At 44.7% G+C, this 17,113-nt stretch overlaps 1 protein-coding gene across 5 annotated transcripts in view; it reads left to right on the top strand.

Annotated features, from left to right (window-relative positions):
- Nucleotides 1-17,113, top strand: part of LOC141091523 (OX-2 membrane glycoprotein-like) — a 33,786-nt gene that overhangs the window by 3,308 nt on the left and 13,365 nt on the right. For 3 of the 5 annotated variants that reach the window (XM_073577156.1, XM_073577160.1, XM_073577159.1), the window contains exon 2: nucleotides 6,721-6,746. The exons of 1 other annotated variant lie outside the window; for it this stretch is intronic. In XM_073577156.1, coding sequence (XP_073433257.1) covers nucleotides 6,721-6,746 — 26 coding nt within the window. Of the gene's footprint in view, nucleotides 1-6,720; nucleotides 6,747-8,473; nucleotides 8,503-12,318; nucleotides 13,543-17,113 lie in introns of those variants that run through there. One more of the 5 variants, XR_012232536.1, reaches the window with a different exon arrangement.

The following is a 17,113-nucleotide window of genomic DNA, read 5'->3' on the forward strand; positions in this document are numbered from 1 at the left end:
GTTATGGGGGATCGGTGGATGATGCACTGCTATGGGGGATCTGTGGGTGACGTACTGTTATGTGGGATCTGTGGATGATGCACTGTTATGGGGGATCTGTGGATGATGCACTGCTATGGGGGATCTGTGGATGATGCACTGTTATGGGGGATCTGTGGATGACGCACTGTTATGGTGGATCTGTGGATGACGCACTGTTATGGGGGATCTGTGGATGACGCTCTGTTATGGGGGATCTGTGGATGATGCTCTGTTATGGGGGATCTGTGGATGACGCACTGTTATGGGGGATCTGTGGGTGACGCACTGTTATGGTGGATCTTTGGGTGACGCACTGTTATGGGGGATCTGTGGGTGACGCACTGTTATGGGGGATCTGTGGAGGATGCACTGTTATGGGGGATCTGTGGAGGATGCACTGTTATGGGGGATCTGTGGGTGACGTACTGTTATGGGGGATCTGTGGGTGACGCACTGTTATGGGGGATCTGTGGGTGATGCACTGTTATGGGGGATCTGTGGGTGACGCACTGTTATGGGGGATCTGTGGGTGACGCACTGTTATGGGGGATCTGTGGGTGACGCACTGTTATGGGGGATCTGTGGGTGACGCACTGTTATGGGGATCTGTGGGTGACGCACTGTTATGGGGGATCTGTGGGTGACGCACTGTTATGGGGGATCTGTGGATGACGCACTGTTATGGGGGATCTGTGGATGACGCACTGTTATGGGGGATCTGTCTATGATGGTTGCACTGTTCTGGGGGATCTGTGGGTGGCGCACTGTTATGGGGATCTGTGAATGACGCACTGTTATGGGGGATCTGTGGATGACGCACTGTTATGGGGGATCTGTGGATGACGCACTGTTATGGGGGATCTGTGGATGACGCACTGTTATGGGGGATCTGTGGATGACGCACTGTTATGGGGGATCTGTGGGTGACGTACTGTTATGGGGGATCTGTGGATGACGCACTGATATGGGGGATCTGTGGATGACGCACTGTTATGGGGGATCTGTGGATGACGCTCTGTTATGGGGGATCTGTGGATGACGCACTGTTATGGGGGATCTGTGGGTGACGCACTGTTATGGGGGATCTGTGGGTGACGCACTGTTATGGGGGATCTGTGGAGGATGCACTGTTATGGGGGATCTGTCTATGATGGTTGCACTGTTTTGGGGGATCTGTGGGTGGCGCACTGTTATGGGGATCTGTGAATGACGCACTGTTATGGGGGATCTGTGGAGGATGCACTGTTATGGGGGATCTGTCTATGATGGTTGCACTGTTCTGGGGGATCTGTGGGTGGCGCACTGTTACGGGGATCTGTGAATGACGCACTGTTATGTGGCATCTGCGGATGACGCTCTGTTATGGAGGATCTGTGGGTGACGCACTGTTATGGGGATCTGTGGGTGACGCACTGTTATGGGGGATCTGTGGATGACGCACTGTTATGGGGATCTGTGGGTGACGCACTGTTATGGGGGATCTGTGAAGGATGCACTGTTATGGGGGATCTGTGGAGGATGCACTGTTATGGGGGATCTGTGGAGGATGCACTGTTATGGGGGATCTGTGGAGCATGCACTGTTATGGGGGATCTGTGGAGCATGCACTGTTATGGGGGATCTGTGGAGGATGCACTGTTATGGGGGATCTGTGGAGGATGCACTGTTATGGGGGATCTGTGGAGGATGCACTGTTATGGGGATCTGTGGAGGATGCACTGTTATGGGGGATCTGTGGGTGACGCCCTGTTATGGGGGATCTGTGGGTGACGCCCTGTTATGGGGGATCTGTGGGTGACGCCCTGTTATGGGGGATCTGTGGGTGATGCACTGTTATGGGGGATCTGTGGGTGATGCACTGTTATAGTGGATCTGCGGAGGATGCACTGTTATGGGGAATCTGTGGAGGATGCAATGTTATGGGGGATTGGTGGGTGACGCTCTGTTATGGGGGATCTGTGGATGATGCACTGTTATGGGGGATCTGTGGATGACGCACTGTTATGGTGGATCTGTGGAGGATGCACTGTTATGGGGGATCTGTGGAGGATGCACTGTTATGGGGGATCTGTGGCTGACGCACTGTTATGGGGGATCTGTGGCTGACGCACTGTTATGTGGGATCTGTGGGTGACGCGCTGTTATGGGGGATCTGTGGAGGATGCACTGTTAGTGGCTGACGCACTGTTATGGGGGATCTGTGGCTGACGCACTGTTATGGGGGATCTGTGGATGACGCACTGTTATGGGGGATCTGTGGATGACGCCCTGTTATGGGGATCTGTGGATGACGCACTGTTATGGGGATCTGTGTATGACGCACTGTTATGGGGGATCTGTGGATGACGCACTGTTATGGGGGATCTGTGGGTGACGCACTGTTATGGGGGATCTGTGGGTGACGCACTGTTATGGGGATCTGTGGCTGATGCACTGTTATGGGGGATCTGTGGCTGATGCACTGTTATGGGGGATCTGTGGCTGATGCACTGTTATGGGGGATCTGTGGGTGACCCAATGTTATGGGGGATCTGTGGATGATACTCTGTTATGGGGGATCTGTGGGTGACGCATTGTTATGGGGATCTGTGGATGACGCACTGTTATGGGGATCTGTGGATGACGCACTGTTATGGGGATCTGTGGGTGATGCACTGTTATGGGGGATCTGTGGGTTACGCCCTGTTATGGGGGATCTGTGGGTTACGCCCTGTTATGGGGGATCTGTGGATGATGCACTGTTATGGGGGATCTTTGGATGACGCACTGTTATGGGGGATCTGTGGATGATGCACTGTAATGGGGGATCTGTGAATGACGCACTGTTATGGGGGATCTGTGAATGACGCACTGTTATGGGGGATCTGTGGCTGATGCACTGTTATGGGGATCTGTGGATGACGCACTGTTATGGGGGATCTGTGGATGACGCACTGTTGTGTGGCTTCTGCGGATGACGCTCTGCTATGGGGGTCTGTGGATGACGCACTGTTATGGGGGATCTGTGGATGACGCACTGTTATGGGGGATCTGTGGGTGACGCACTGTTATGGGGGATCTGTGGGTGACGCACTGTTATGGGGATCTGTGGATGATGCACTGTTATGGGGGATCTGTGGGTGATGCACTGATATGGTGGTCTATGAATTATACACTGCTATGGGGGTTTTGTAGCTGATGTACTGTTATGAGGCTTTGTGGGTGACCCAATGTTATGGGGGATCTGTGGATGATACTCTGTTATGGGGGATCTGTGGGTGACGCACTGTTATGGGGATCTGTGGATGACGCACTGTTATGGGGATCTGTGGATGACGCACTGTTATGGGGGATCTGTGGATGACGCACTGTTATGGGGGATCTGTGGATGACGCACTGTTATGGGGGATCTGTGGCTGATGCACTGTTATGGGGGATGTGTGGATGATGCACTGTTATGGGGGATCTGTGGATGACGCACTGTTATGGGGGATCTGTGGGTGATGCACTGTTATGGGGGATCTGTGGGTTACGCCCTGTTATGGGGGATCTGTGGGTGACGCCCTGTTATGGGGGATCTGTGGATGATGCACTGTTATGGGGGATCTTTGGATGACGCACTGTTATGGGGGATCTGTGGATGATGCACTGTTATGGGGGATCTGTGAATGACGCACTGTTATGGGGGATCTGTGAATGAAGCACTGCTATGGGGGATCTGTGGCTGACGCACTGTTATGGGGATCTGTGGATGACGCACTGTTATGGGGATCTGTGGATGACGCACTGTTATGGGGGATCTGTGGATGACGCACTGTTATGGGGACCTGTGGATGACGCGCTGTTATGGGGGATCTGTGGATGACGCACTGTTGTGTGGCTTCTGCGGATGACGCTCTGCTATGGGGGTCTGTAGATGACACACTGTTATGGGGGATCTGTGGATGACGCACTGTTATGGGGGATCTGTGGGTGACGCACTGTTATGGGGGATCTGTGGGTGACGCACTGTTATGGGGATCTGTGGATGATGCACTGTTATGGGGGATCTGTGGGTGACGCACTGTTATGGGGGATCTGTGGAGGATGCACTGTTATGGGGGATCTGTCTATGATGGTTGCACTGTTCTGGGGGATCTGTGGGTGGCGCACTGTTATGGGGATCTGTGAATGACGCACTGTTATGGGGGATCTGTGGAGGATGCACTGTTATGGGGGATCTGTGGGTGATGCACTGATATGGTGGTCTATGAATTATACACTGCTATGGGGGTTTTGTAGCTGATGTACTGTTATGAGGTTTTGTGGGTGACCCAATGTTATGGGGGATCTGTGGATAATACTCTGTTATGGGGGATCTGTGGGTGACGCACTGTTATGGGGGATCTGTGGATGACGCACTGTTATGGGGGATGTGTGGATGATGCACTGTTATGGGGGATTTGTGGTTGACGCCATGTTATTGTGATCTGTGGATGACGCACTGTTATGGGGGATCTGTGGATGACGCACTGTTATGGGGGATGTGTGGATGATGCACTGTTATGGGGGATGTGTGGATGATGCACTGTTATGGGGGATTTGTGGATGACGCACTGTTATGGGGGATCTGTGAATGACGCACTGTTATGGGGATCTGTGGATGACGCACTGTTATGGGGGATGTGTGGATGATGCACTGTTATGGGGGATTTGTGGTTGACGCCATGTTATTGTGATCTGTGGATGACGCACTGTTATGGGGGATCTGTGGATGACGCACTGTTATGGGGGATCTGTGGATGACGCACTGTTATGAGGGATGTGTGGATGATGCACTGTTATGGGGGATTTGTGGATGACGCACTGTTATGGGGGATCTGTGAATGACGCACTGTTATGGGGATCTGTGGAGGATGCACTGTTATGGGGGATCTGTGGGTGATGCACTGATATGGTGGTCTATGAATTATACACTGCTATGGGGGTTTTGTAGCTGATGTACTGTTATGAGGTTTTGTGGGTGACCCAATGTTATGGGGGATCTGTGGATAATACTCTGTTATGGGGGATCTGTGGGTGACGCACTGTTATGGGGGATCTGTGGATGACGCACTGTTATGGGGGATGTGTGGATGATGCACTGTTATGGGGGATTTGTGGTTGACGCCATGTTATTGTGATCTGTGGATGACGCACTGTTATGGGGGATCTGTGGATGACGCACTGTTATGGGGGATGTGTGGATGATGCACTGTTATGGGGGATTTGTGGATGACGCACTGTTATGGGGGATGTGTGGGTGACGCACTGTTATGGGGGATTTGTGGATGACGCCATGTTATTGTGATCTGTGGATGACGCACTGTTATGGGGGATCTGTGGATGACGCACTGTTATGGGGGATGTGTGAATAATTCACTGTTCCGGGGCATTTGTGGATGGATGTTGTGGGAGATTTGGTATGTGATTGGATGCAGTGACTATTATTATTATTATTTATATAGCGCCGTTGGTTCCGTGGTGCTGTACAGGAGAAGGGGTTACATACAAAGTACAGATATCACTAACAGTAAACACCCTAACAATCACAGACTTATATAGAGGGGAGAGAGGACCCCAGTGATATCATCTCACCTCTGTCCTGAGCCTCACATGGCATCGGTGAATGGTGGAGCCGGTGACCATAGCTCCGCTGATATACTCACCCGTATCTGTGTCCTAAAGAGGCAGATAAAGTTGAAAGTGGGACATGCCACTCGATCTCCCTGGACAATGGGGCCGCTTCCAATATCGGGGACTGTTGCGCTGGATCTGGGATGGTTGAAAAGCATGGTATTTGCCAGCAGTGGGAGCCCGAACCATTGTTCTGGAGACATCCAGGAAAGAAGATGAGACTTAAAAAAAAAGAAGAGAAATGAATGACAAACCCTTGTTACCAAAATTGTTGTCGGCAGTTTAGGCATGCTTTTGCTTCACATCGGACCCGCTTTTCATGGAAAAACTTTTTTGTGGCTGGGTTTGTGAAATGGAGGCACCGCTATTTTACCAAGACTAATTCCAAAAAATTGAGCCAGTCCTGAAAAATTGAGAACAGTTGGCAAGTATGGAAGACACAGCCGTGTGTGCTGTGCGGAAACACTGGAGGAGTCAAGTGAGAAGAGATCTGGTCACTGAGTGTTTTCCACAGAATTTGGAAGGCAGTGAGTAGGCAGAAAATACCAAACTGAGTCACCCTAAAGCCAAGGTCATGACTGGAGGTTTCTGACACATCACAAGTGTCAGAAGGTCTTTCCCAACTCTACTACATTATGAAGTGTTTATTATCTGCTGGTTATAACTGGTTCCACATCACACCAAGCATTGTGACCGTCGTGTCAGTTTCGTCTCTTATTTTCCAACCACTTATTACACAATCGTCATATCTGAGCATGACAATATTAAGATTTTGCTGGGTCATGGTTAGCCACACTGTCATAGTCAGCAAAAAATGGGCGCTAACACTTTTTTGACCTTTTCAAAGCATGGTGAGCACTAGTCTACCCGTTAGTAGAAGGAAGGTGTCCATTGTACGGGAAAGCGAACTTCTCCAAGGAAATTAGCAGAACGCAAAACATAGAAATAAGAACTAGCGGGGTTTTTTGCACTTAGTGCAAATTCAGAGACTTATTAATATTGCATGACCCTAAAAAATGCAAACCCTTTGCTTAAACGTGAATAACTGTGTTCTCTTTTCTGCAGAAACATGTCATGTGAAAGAAACCAAGGTACGTTTTATTGACATAATTGTGTTCTTTAAGGCCTGTTTCACACATACGTTTATCGGGTCCGCTGGCAGGCGCCAAAAAGGCGGAGAACAGATCCGTGGACGATGAAACACCAACGGGAGCCACCGGACCGTTGGTGCGCCGTGATCCGCCGATATAGGAATGTTAAAGGAACCGCGGCATCCGGGAGCGGGGAAAATGTCACGGGGACTCGAGATCCCGCGGTGATCGGGCAATGTCGCGGGGACTCGAGATCCCGCGGGGATTCATCTCGCACTGATCGGACCTCATCGCGGGGACTGCCATTGATGGTGAGGAGAAAGAGAGAGAGAGATTTTATCGGCTCCCGGAAGGGTTAATGCTGAAATTAGCGGACCGTCAACAAAAAAAAAACGTTGCATGGTCCATTTCATCCACCCAGGAGCCACTAAAATCTTGGCGGATCCGTACAAAAACGGGTGTGATGGACGACCATAAGTCAAGATCCGCCAATAATGTAAGTCTATGGGTGAAAAAAACGGATCCGCCCCTTTTTTGGCGGATCTGTTTTTTAAAAAAATTGGCGGATCTTGACTGATGGTAAAAAACAAATGTGTGAAACAGGCCTAAGAGGAAATCTGAAGGGGATTAACAGGAGCAAAATAATTAATGATAATAAAAAATAAAACTTGTATTAGATATATAAAGTTTTCTCAGTACATATCTCCTAAAATTAAGTAGAATAGGGGATAATTTATTGATCGGCTGGGACCCCCTCCCCACCGATCTCGAGTTCAGGGCTTTGCAGAACCTCATCTAAATGGAGTGGATATCAAAAATGACCACCGATACAGGAGTCACCTATTTCCGATAGTCCCATAGAAACTAAATGGCTTGACCATTGTGTATCCCTTGGTGAATTATCTCCTCTCCTATGGATAAGTACTAACTTGCCAACTTGGTAAGTCCCATAGACAATACATGGTGGCCATGCTTGACTGCTGCTTCCCCCCAATGATTAGTCATCTCTCCTATAGATAAGCAATAGCTTGTCAACATGGTACAAACCCTAAAGAGAAGCTCTGACCCCTCCATACATAAATTGTGAATTTAATCTTCTTTACCTAAAACTACATGTTGATAAAAGGTGATAAGCAAATTGAGTTTGCCTCGAATTTCACCAAAAAATTGGATTTTCCAGATTCAATTTGCATGAGTCCAGCAATTTTGGTATATTGAAAAAGATCAAGAAGGGCATAAAAGCAATATGAATGAATAGTTGTCTCTCTCAGACCTTACCTTGGCCATTCAGTTTCCTGCTTGGACACTCCAGTCCAGTCTTTATTCACAAGCCATCAATCTTCTTAACACTACAAGCCCCATCGAGCATCCGGGACCCACCAGGTTTGGGCATCATCATGATGCCATGTGAGTCCTAGACTGACTAGGTCTAGTGGGTACTTTAGGTACCAAAAACTCGTCAGGGCCATTGACATGAAGAACACAGTCTGTAAAATAAGACTAGTTCAGAAAGATCAATCAAGGGAGATGTTAAGGTGAAAGGTAAGAAGAGGTGAATATTAACTTTTGGGGAAAGGGGTTGATGAAAATTTAAATTTCTTGGACAGATTCAAGAGAACTACCAAATTTGAATTTCTTTTCTCTCCAAAGCTTAAATTTAAGTCTAAAATTGGCTTTTTTTAGAATATTTTTTGTTTAGGTAATAAATTTATTTTTCGCCTTTTCAGAGACAGAGAATCTCCAGGGTGGATCAGAGGTACAGGAACTTTCAATTCTATCTAATATTTTCAGTGATTAGTGAGCACCACAGTGCCCCCATGTTGATGACACCAATAATGTACACATTGCATGACACTAGTGATGTCCGAACCCATGGATGTTCGAGTCTAGTGGGTTTGGCCAATCATCTGAAAAAATATTTGGTTTGATATCAGAACGGTACCCAAACCCTAAGCCACACTCTATTCAGTTGAATGGGAGACCAAACATCAGTTGTTTTCCACGCTGTCATCTACATGACAGCACGGCAAACACAGGTTCTGATGGGCAGTATGAATATTTCAGCTGGTCAGAGAGCTGCAGTTTCCATGCTGTTAGATGACAGAGTGAGCCAGCAGCTGTGAGCAGCAGTAAAAAGGTTACCTCCAGTCACAGGTGCGACTGATGAAGGAGTACTACTCCCATCAGCCTACACCTGCTGTCGCTGAAAACAGCAAGAGCAGACAACGTTGATGGGAGTATTCATCAGCCAGAGCCTGTGCTATAAATAAATGTAAAAAAATTCTAGTTCTATTTTTGAAAACCCTCAGTTGCCAGCTTTACCATGGCTGGTTATCAAGAATAGAGGGAACTGCATGCTGTTTTTTTTAATTATTTTAAAAAATAGATGTGGGGTTCCCCCCATTTTTGACAAGCACCCAGGCTAAAGCAGAAAGCTTGGGGCTGGTATTCTCAGGCTGGTAATGGGCCATGGATATTGTCCCCTAGCCTAAAAATATAAGCCTGCAGCTGTCCCAGAAATGGTGGATCTAGTAGATGCGTGATTTATGGCGCTTTGCCTGCCATTTCCCACTTGCCCTGTGGTGGTGAATCGTGACATGTAGGGTAATGATTGTGGGGTTGATGGCAGCTGTTTTTATGACCGCTGACATCAAGCCCACAGATTAGTAATTGAGAGGCGTCTATCAAATGCCCCCATTACTAACCCCATAGTTAGATTGTAAAAAGACACAGCCAGAATAAAATTGTTTATTTGAAAGAAGGACACAAACTCCTTTATTTGAAATAAAAAAGCAGAGTTATACTCATCTTATGCCTAATCCATTGAGGCCCTTGTCACATGCAAAAAACAGGTAATAATAAACAACCATGGTACTCACCTTACATCTAATCCACCAATGCTAATGTACCCTGTAAAAACAGAAAATAATAGACAACCATATCCCTCACCTGTTCCTGACGTGAAGATAATCCTGTCCCCTGAAAAAGAAGAAAAATAAACAACCATATCCCTCACCTGCCCAACATGAGGATAATCCATACTGTCCCATGGTGACCCAGATGATTTGGATAGTGGTCACATCAGTGATGTGACCGCTATCCCCGCCAGCCAAAACACACTGAAAGGAGCATAATCACTCCTCCAGTGTCTAGCGCTGAGCTGGCGTAGGACAGTTCACTGGAGTTCAAACCTGATGAATCCTGGTGACCTCACTTATGGTACCGCACGCTGCAATAGCGAATATAAAGATTTAAGTTTTTAGGCAGAGAAAATTCACTTATACAGAAAAACATAGCAAGTGGCTCACTGTTAGAGGTTCTGCTTTCCATACAACAGGTCCTGAGTTTGAAATCTAACAGAGACAAGCTATTGTATAAAAGACAGCAGTCCGATTTTATGGGCCCCTTCTCCCTAATATCCTGCATCGGCAGGATATGTCATTATAGAAAGTAGTTCATTATAGAATGAACTACAAAGGAGCAAAAGTTGGCAGAAATTGCACCCCACTTCCCTATGGACCCTCTGTAGCTGAACAGAGACAAGCTGTTGTATAAAAGACAGCAGTCCGATTTTATGGGCCCCTTCTCCCTAATATCCTGCATTATAGAAAGCAGTTCATTATAGAATGAACTACAAAGGAGCAAAAATCGGTAGAAATTGCACCCCACTTCCCTATGGACCCTCTGTAGCTGAACTGGCTGCAATAGTGATATGTCTGTATCTGAATCTAGAGATAAAGGTACTAGGCCACTTGACACAAGAGATGGTAATATGGAACCACTTGTCACCAAGGATGGTTATGCTAAACTAGAACTGGGAAAAGTGCAGCCTGCGGGCCACATCTGGCCCTCTGGCTGTTCCCATCTGGCCCACAGACTGAGATAGCTAAAGGGCTGAAAACAGTGGCCTAAGGGCCTCACCTTGCCCTCCTTGACCTGTCTGCCGCCACCCACTGTCACCTCTATCTGCATCCTCGGGATGTAGGCAATGGTGAATGCATTGGTGGAGAAGGGAACGCTGTACCAGCATGTGAGACAGCTGACACTATGGCATCATTTTATCGCATCAGCTGTGCACTGTGGAGAATCAGTGCTCCAGAGAGAGCAGATGCCCTTTTCAGAGCGCCGGGGGAACAAGAAGTAAGTATGTGGTGTTTTTTTTCATGTGTATGGGATGTTTGGCTGGACATGGGGAGGCTATGGGGTATCATGCTAGACAAGAGGAGGATATGAGGTTCTCATGCTGGACATGGGGAGGCTATGGAGTTCTCATGCTGGACATGGTGAGGCTATGGGTCTCATGCTGGACATGGTGAGGCTATGGGTCTCGTACTCAATGAGAGGAGGCTATGGGGTTCTCATGCTGGACATGGGGAGGCTATGGGTCTCGTACTCAATGAGAGGAGGCTATGGGGTTCTCATGCTGGACATGGTGAGGCTATGGGTCTCGTACTCAATGAGAGGAGGCTATGGGGTTCTCATGCTGGACATGGGGAGGCTATGGGTCTCATGCTGGACATGGTGAGGCTATGGGTCTCGTGCTCAATGAGAGGAGGCTATGGGGTTCTCATGCTGGACATGGGGAGGCTATGGAGTTCTCATGCTGGACATGGGGAGGCTATGAAGTCTCATGTTGGGCATTGGGGAAGCTATGGGGTCTCATGCTGAACATGAGGAGGCTATGGGGTCTCATGCTTGATGAGAGGAGGATATGTAGTTCTCATGCTGGACATGGGGAGGCTATGGTGTTCTCATGCTGGACATGGGGAGGCTATGGTGTTCTCATGCTGGATATGGGGAGGCTATGGGGTTCTCATGCTGGACATGAGGAGGCTGTGTGAATCTCATGCTGGACATGGGGAGGCTGTATGGTGCTCTCATGCAGGACATGGGGAGGCTATGTGGGATCTTATGCTGATCATGGGGAGGCAATGTGGGGTCTTACGCTGATCATGGGGAGGCTTTGTGGGTATCATGCTGACCATGGGGAGGCTATGTGAGTCTCATGCTGATCATGGGGAGGCTATGTGGGGACTTTTACGGTATATAGAGGGGGCTGTTTACGGGCTCTTATGGTAAATAGAAAGGACAAAGTGTGGGCTCAAATGGCATATAGCAATATGTCAGCAAGCATACTTAATTCTGCTCAATATTAAGTGATACATTTAATATTAATGTAAAATAATTATAATTAATATGTTAATATTAATATTGAGCAGAATTAATTTCAGCCTGTTGATTTGGCCCTCCACAACAGTCATGGTCTCTCATATGGCCCCTCTGGAAAATTAATTGCCCACCTCTGTGCTAAATGATTGGACACCAGGGATAGGGAGAAGCAATAAGATAGACACTAGCGACACTCATAAACACTGAGGACAGGGAAACTATGTAAAGGTTGCAACTTACAGACTAAACAGACTGCAAAATAGTGCATGCCACTGTCTTAGGTGAAGTATTAAAACTTTTCCAAGGCTTCTATATATTTACGTCAAGTGGACCAAAATGTTTTTTTTTATTTAATCAGGATGGAACTATAGTAGAGGTTAATGTTTTTTTTATTGATTTGCAGGCACCTCCAGCTGAACAGTGCCAAAGCGTTCCCGAATTACATTACGCAATTATTGATTTTGGGGAGTCCAAACCAAAAAATGGAGTAAATTCAAGTAGAGAGACTATCACATACGCCACAATAAGAGCAGAAAATGATGACGCAGATTATGATATTGTCAAATGAAGAGGAACCCGATAGACCTGACATGAGGAAGCTTACAATCAAAAACAGCACATCTTGATTTTTTTTTTCTTTCATTATATAATTATTTGATTTGCTGGTATTTATAAGTTTTATGAAGACCTGGCCATAAAATTAGTGAGGGTCTGACCATTGGGATACATACAATCCATTGGAACCAGCAACTATTCTACTGGGACATTTTTCCAGTGCTCTCTAGCCGCCATTGGAAGATTTTTTTTTGTGACACTAGGTTTTTCAATCTGTTTTAATAAGCCAAAGTGATGTTTTCAATCATGGTCCAACCCCAAATAAATGGAGACAAGGCTATACAATACTCAAAAGAGCCTCATGAGTTCTTACCTCTAGTGATTGTGGGATTCCCAGCATTTATGCAACTACAAATTACACATTTCTGAAATTTACATTGCTATTTCTTGGATGAGTAAACCCTTCAAAATAATAAATGGGGAATTGCTGATAATAAGGAAATTCCCACGTACTGGTTCAGCTTCTATGAAAATGTTTTCCAGTAATTAATTATACATGATTTATATACATATTTTAAAAAATCTAATCATATGGGGACGAGAAGTTATGTGAATCATGTGTGAAAAAATCTACTTATTAGTTAGACTGGAGCTGCTTTTTACAGACCCTTAAAATGTGACAGCCCTTAGAATGTGTGTCCTTGTCCTAGCACAGTATTGTTAAAAACAATACCTTTACTTCTACATAGTATGATTTTTAGATTTAAAAAAAAAAAACCCTACATTATTTCAGTATTCTACTTTTGTGAATTTGTGAAAATCTCAAGTACAATTTTAAGTTTTTGAATTATTTTTGCGGTACCGCGATGGGATATAGACTCAGTCCTAATAAGCTTTTCTTAGCATATTGACAATTGTAACCTTAAAACAGTTTGTGTTTAAATTTATATCCAGTGTTAAAAATGTGAATTTTACCCTATGACTCCTAAGAGCACATTATGAGGACTGCAGCAACACATTTTGTTTTGTTTTGTATATCTACAAATGTTAATAAAAAAAATTAATAAAGAAACTGAAGGGTCATGGATTTGGTTAAGAAGGACCCCAGCAAAAGAACTTGGGCAGATTCCTAAACTTACAAAAAAGTGGTGTTTGTTGATATCTGGCCATGCTTAGTATAGTATAAATTAAGGGCATATTGAAAAATTACCAACCAAAAGCCGGTGCTGGTGTCAGTGTAAAAGTGAGGTGATGAATGGCACTGCTACCATAGAAAGGATTATTTGTAATTCAAATCAAATTAATGAACTTATTGACTTGATTGGTGCTACGAATATTCAACAAGTTACAAACCAAACTCGTATTATGAGAAAAAATACTCACATAACATATAGCATTAACTGCCTGGCAAATGGCATACCAAAAATTGAGAAAATGGGGCTAGGAAATGGCAAAGAGCTTGGATGGGTTTAAGCAAAATAGTTACAGTTAAGAAAAATATTTTTATAGAGATGCACATACATAAAGAAAAAAAAATGCAAAAACTACAATACCAATGCTATATGTGAAAAATAAATTAGTATAACATCAATAATCTATAAACTGATGATCGTTAAAGAGGTTTTCTGGGACCAGGTTTTTTTTCTGGGACAGTAATAAGTTGATGATAGAGTACAGTGGGAGGTCATGTAGGTGCTTTTGTCTGCCAAGAGTGATATCCACCTAAGTAGTTGCAGACCAACATCCAAGATCTGCATCATAAAAAAATCATAGCAAAATGGAATATAACAAGATAGAATCAGCACAAAAAAGTAAACTGAGAGGTCATACAACACAGACAAGAGGAATTACACACATATCTGCTTTCCTCTAAACAGTACCTTCAACGGAAGTCTGTAGCTGATGTAAAGTGGAGCTATCTGCTCCAAGAGAGCACCCCAATACTTCTGTAGGCCATAACAAGAGACTACAGGAGTTGAGCTACTTTAGAAGGCCTGCATGATGTTTTGTCACTGAGAAGATGCCAGTAATCTGTAAGAAACTTTGTAAGCCATTGCTGAATCAATGTGGGCTATGGAAGTGCCATGCCAGATCAGTGGGAAGTCAGAGACTACCTAGTGAGAGAAATATAGCAAAGTAAGTGTACTGGTGGGGTGAAGACGGACAGTGACAAGCTTAGTGGGTTCTTGGATGATACATAGCCGATATTTAAAATTTTTAGTCAGGGTCAGGCCTGTGTATGTTTCCCTCTTGTAAATACCTGTCTGTGTAACTGGGCACCACTCTGGTGCCCATTACGGTCCCTATCTCATGGTGAAATATTTGGTCATTTGACATCGTGACAAAGTACCTGCATTTGGTTTGTCAGTTTTTGCATGGTTTCCATTCTAGTGGAGCAATGTTTAGGTCAATGATTTTTTTCAGTGTTAGGTGGGCAGTTAGGCCCAGGGGGCTGCTTTCATGTGTTGTGAGTTTGTGATTGTGTAATGCATGATTGGGTAAGGCACCCCATAAGATAAGTTTGATAGTGTTATTACTTATTTAGATTTGTGTCACTGTTTTAGGGTAACATTAGCTAAAACCTATATCAAATACCCTAAAAGCTAGGAAGCTGAAGGTACCACAAGTGTGCAGAACTGTGATACCTGAGGATCCGACAGTATTTCAATTGAAAGTTTCAAGTGAGAAGTCTTCTGTTATTTCCAATTATGGCCAACAAGGAAAAGTTTTTTTTAGATTACTTTACCTAGTCTAATCTCTCATTTTCAGTTTTCCTTTCCTTTCCTGCATGCTCGAGGGGGCTGTTGCTTACCTGATGATGGAATTAAGAGGAACAAGACTTTTTGATTGTGAAAAGGAGAAATAATTTTTTTGTGATTTAAAGTTGACTGGTGTTTTGATTATGGTTGGAAGTGCTGCTCTTCCCATCCATCTTTTCTACTTTATGGCATGCATATCCACTTTTACATTTTAAGGAGCACTAATTTCAAAAAACACCAACATAACTAAAAAATAATTATCCAGCGATTCCGCCATTCATTTTTTTTCCCATCCCTTAAACTTTATTTTGCATCTTATTACAATTAAAACTAAGAAATATATAAAGAAAACTTCTTCCTGCCATGTCTTCATCCCCCTGGCTTTATACTAGACCATTATTTGCACTATATGCTGCATTATTGATGTATATCCTATAAGGCGGCTACGGGACACATAGTTGATGGGAGGTATGCATCACAGAGGTGGTTGTCATCTGTGATATAATCCTGGAGTATTGCTTTAGTGCAAATAGCACTAAGTGGATTGTTTGGTGCATCTGGGCCAGGTTTTGTAGGCAGCCTGAGAGATGGGCGAGTCAGGCTTCCCATATACCCCACCTCTGCGTGTGGTTCACAGGGTAAAATGAAGTCCAATGTTTGGCATATGTCTGTCTGTGGAGGGAGAAGTCCTCCTGTGTGGAATATCCAGACTGAGCCAGTGGCTGGATGCTATCTACCCTGTGTGACCAGGACTGGTTGACAAGGCACTTTATCCAAAGAACTGTTGTACTCTTTTGTTTGTCTACACTGAAGCCTATTTATTTTTTCCTTTGCTTATGGATGGTTTATGACACAGCAGAAAACCAACTTGGACATTTCAATGGAAACACTTCCTCTTTTGCCTCGCGACGCACCCACGTGAGTAGCATTCCCTACAATTGGTGTTACAAGCTCGGGCAGCATTCTCAGTGAATACATGTGACTGCTACAAGAGATACTGCATGTCTTGGGTGAAGGCAGCAACAATCCAACAAACAATGTCAGGCAAAATGGAGGACCTGATTGAACATCTGGTGCAAGCGCAGCAGCACCACCAAAAGCAACAGCTACAGCAGCAGAAGTTGGCGCAACAGGAGTCAAGTAAGCTGCTTATGAAGCAGCTTCAGCAACAGCAGATTTTTACATCTGGAAGGCGGTAAGGAGAGCCCTTCAGAAAATGATCGCAGGTGATGACATAGAGGCCTTTGTGACCATTTTTGAAAGGTTCACTTAAAGCAATGGGCACAGGTGATGGCACCATACTTGAAGGGGGAGCCCCATAAGGCCTACTATGAGTTGGACAAAAAATGAAAACTCAGTAAAAAGTTTCTAAAAATATTTACAAGATTAAAAAAATTTAATCACTTTGCATTTGCATAAAGACTTTAAGGCTTTAAAAAAATCAAAACATAAACATATTTGGAATCTCTACATCCACAAAATTCTATTTAACCCATAAAGTAAATACTGTAAATCATATATATTTAAACACTGGAATTGCCATTTTCTTTGGTCACCAGTTTGTTTGTTTTTTACTAATTTCAGAATTATTTTAGCACTTTAAAAAACTCCAAAAAAAAGTTATTGTATGGAAAAATTAATGTTGTCATTTGACCCCTTCCAGACATGGCTATTTTCCAATTTTGAAATTTTGTTTTTTCCTCTCCTTCCAATAGCCATATATTTTTTTTTTTTATTTTTCTGTCCCCATAGACATATGAGGGCTTGTTTTTGTAGGACGAGTTGTACTTTTGAATGGCACCTTCCATTTTATCACGTGATGTACTGTGAAAAAATCCAAGTGCGGCGAAATTGTGAAAAAAAAAGTACAATTCCACAATTGTT

The sequence above is a fragment of the Dendrobates tinctorius genome, unplaced genomic scaffold (genome assembly GCF_039654945.1).
Source record: "Dendrobates tinctorius isolate UK_male_01 unplaced genomic scaffold, ASM3965494v1 ptg000054l, whole genome shotgun sequence".
Taxonomy (NCBI): Eukaryota; Metazoa; Chordata; class Amphibia; order Anura; family Dendrobatidae; genus Dendrobates; species Dendrobates tinctorius.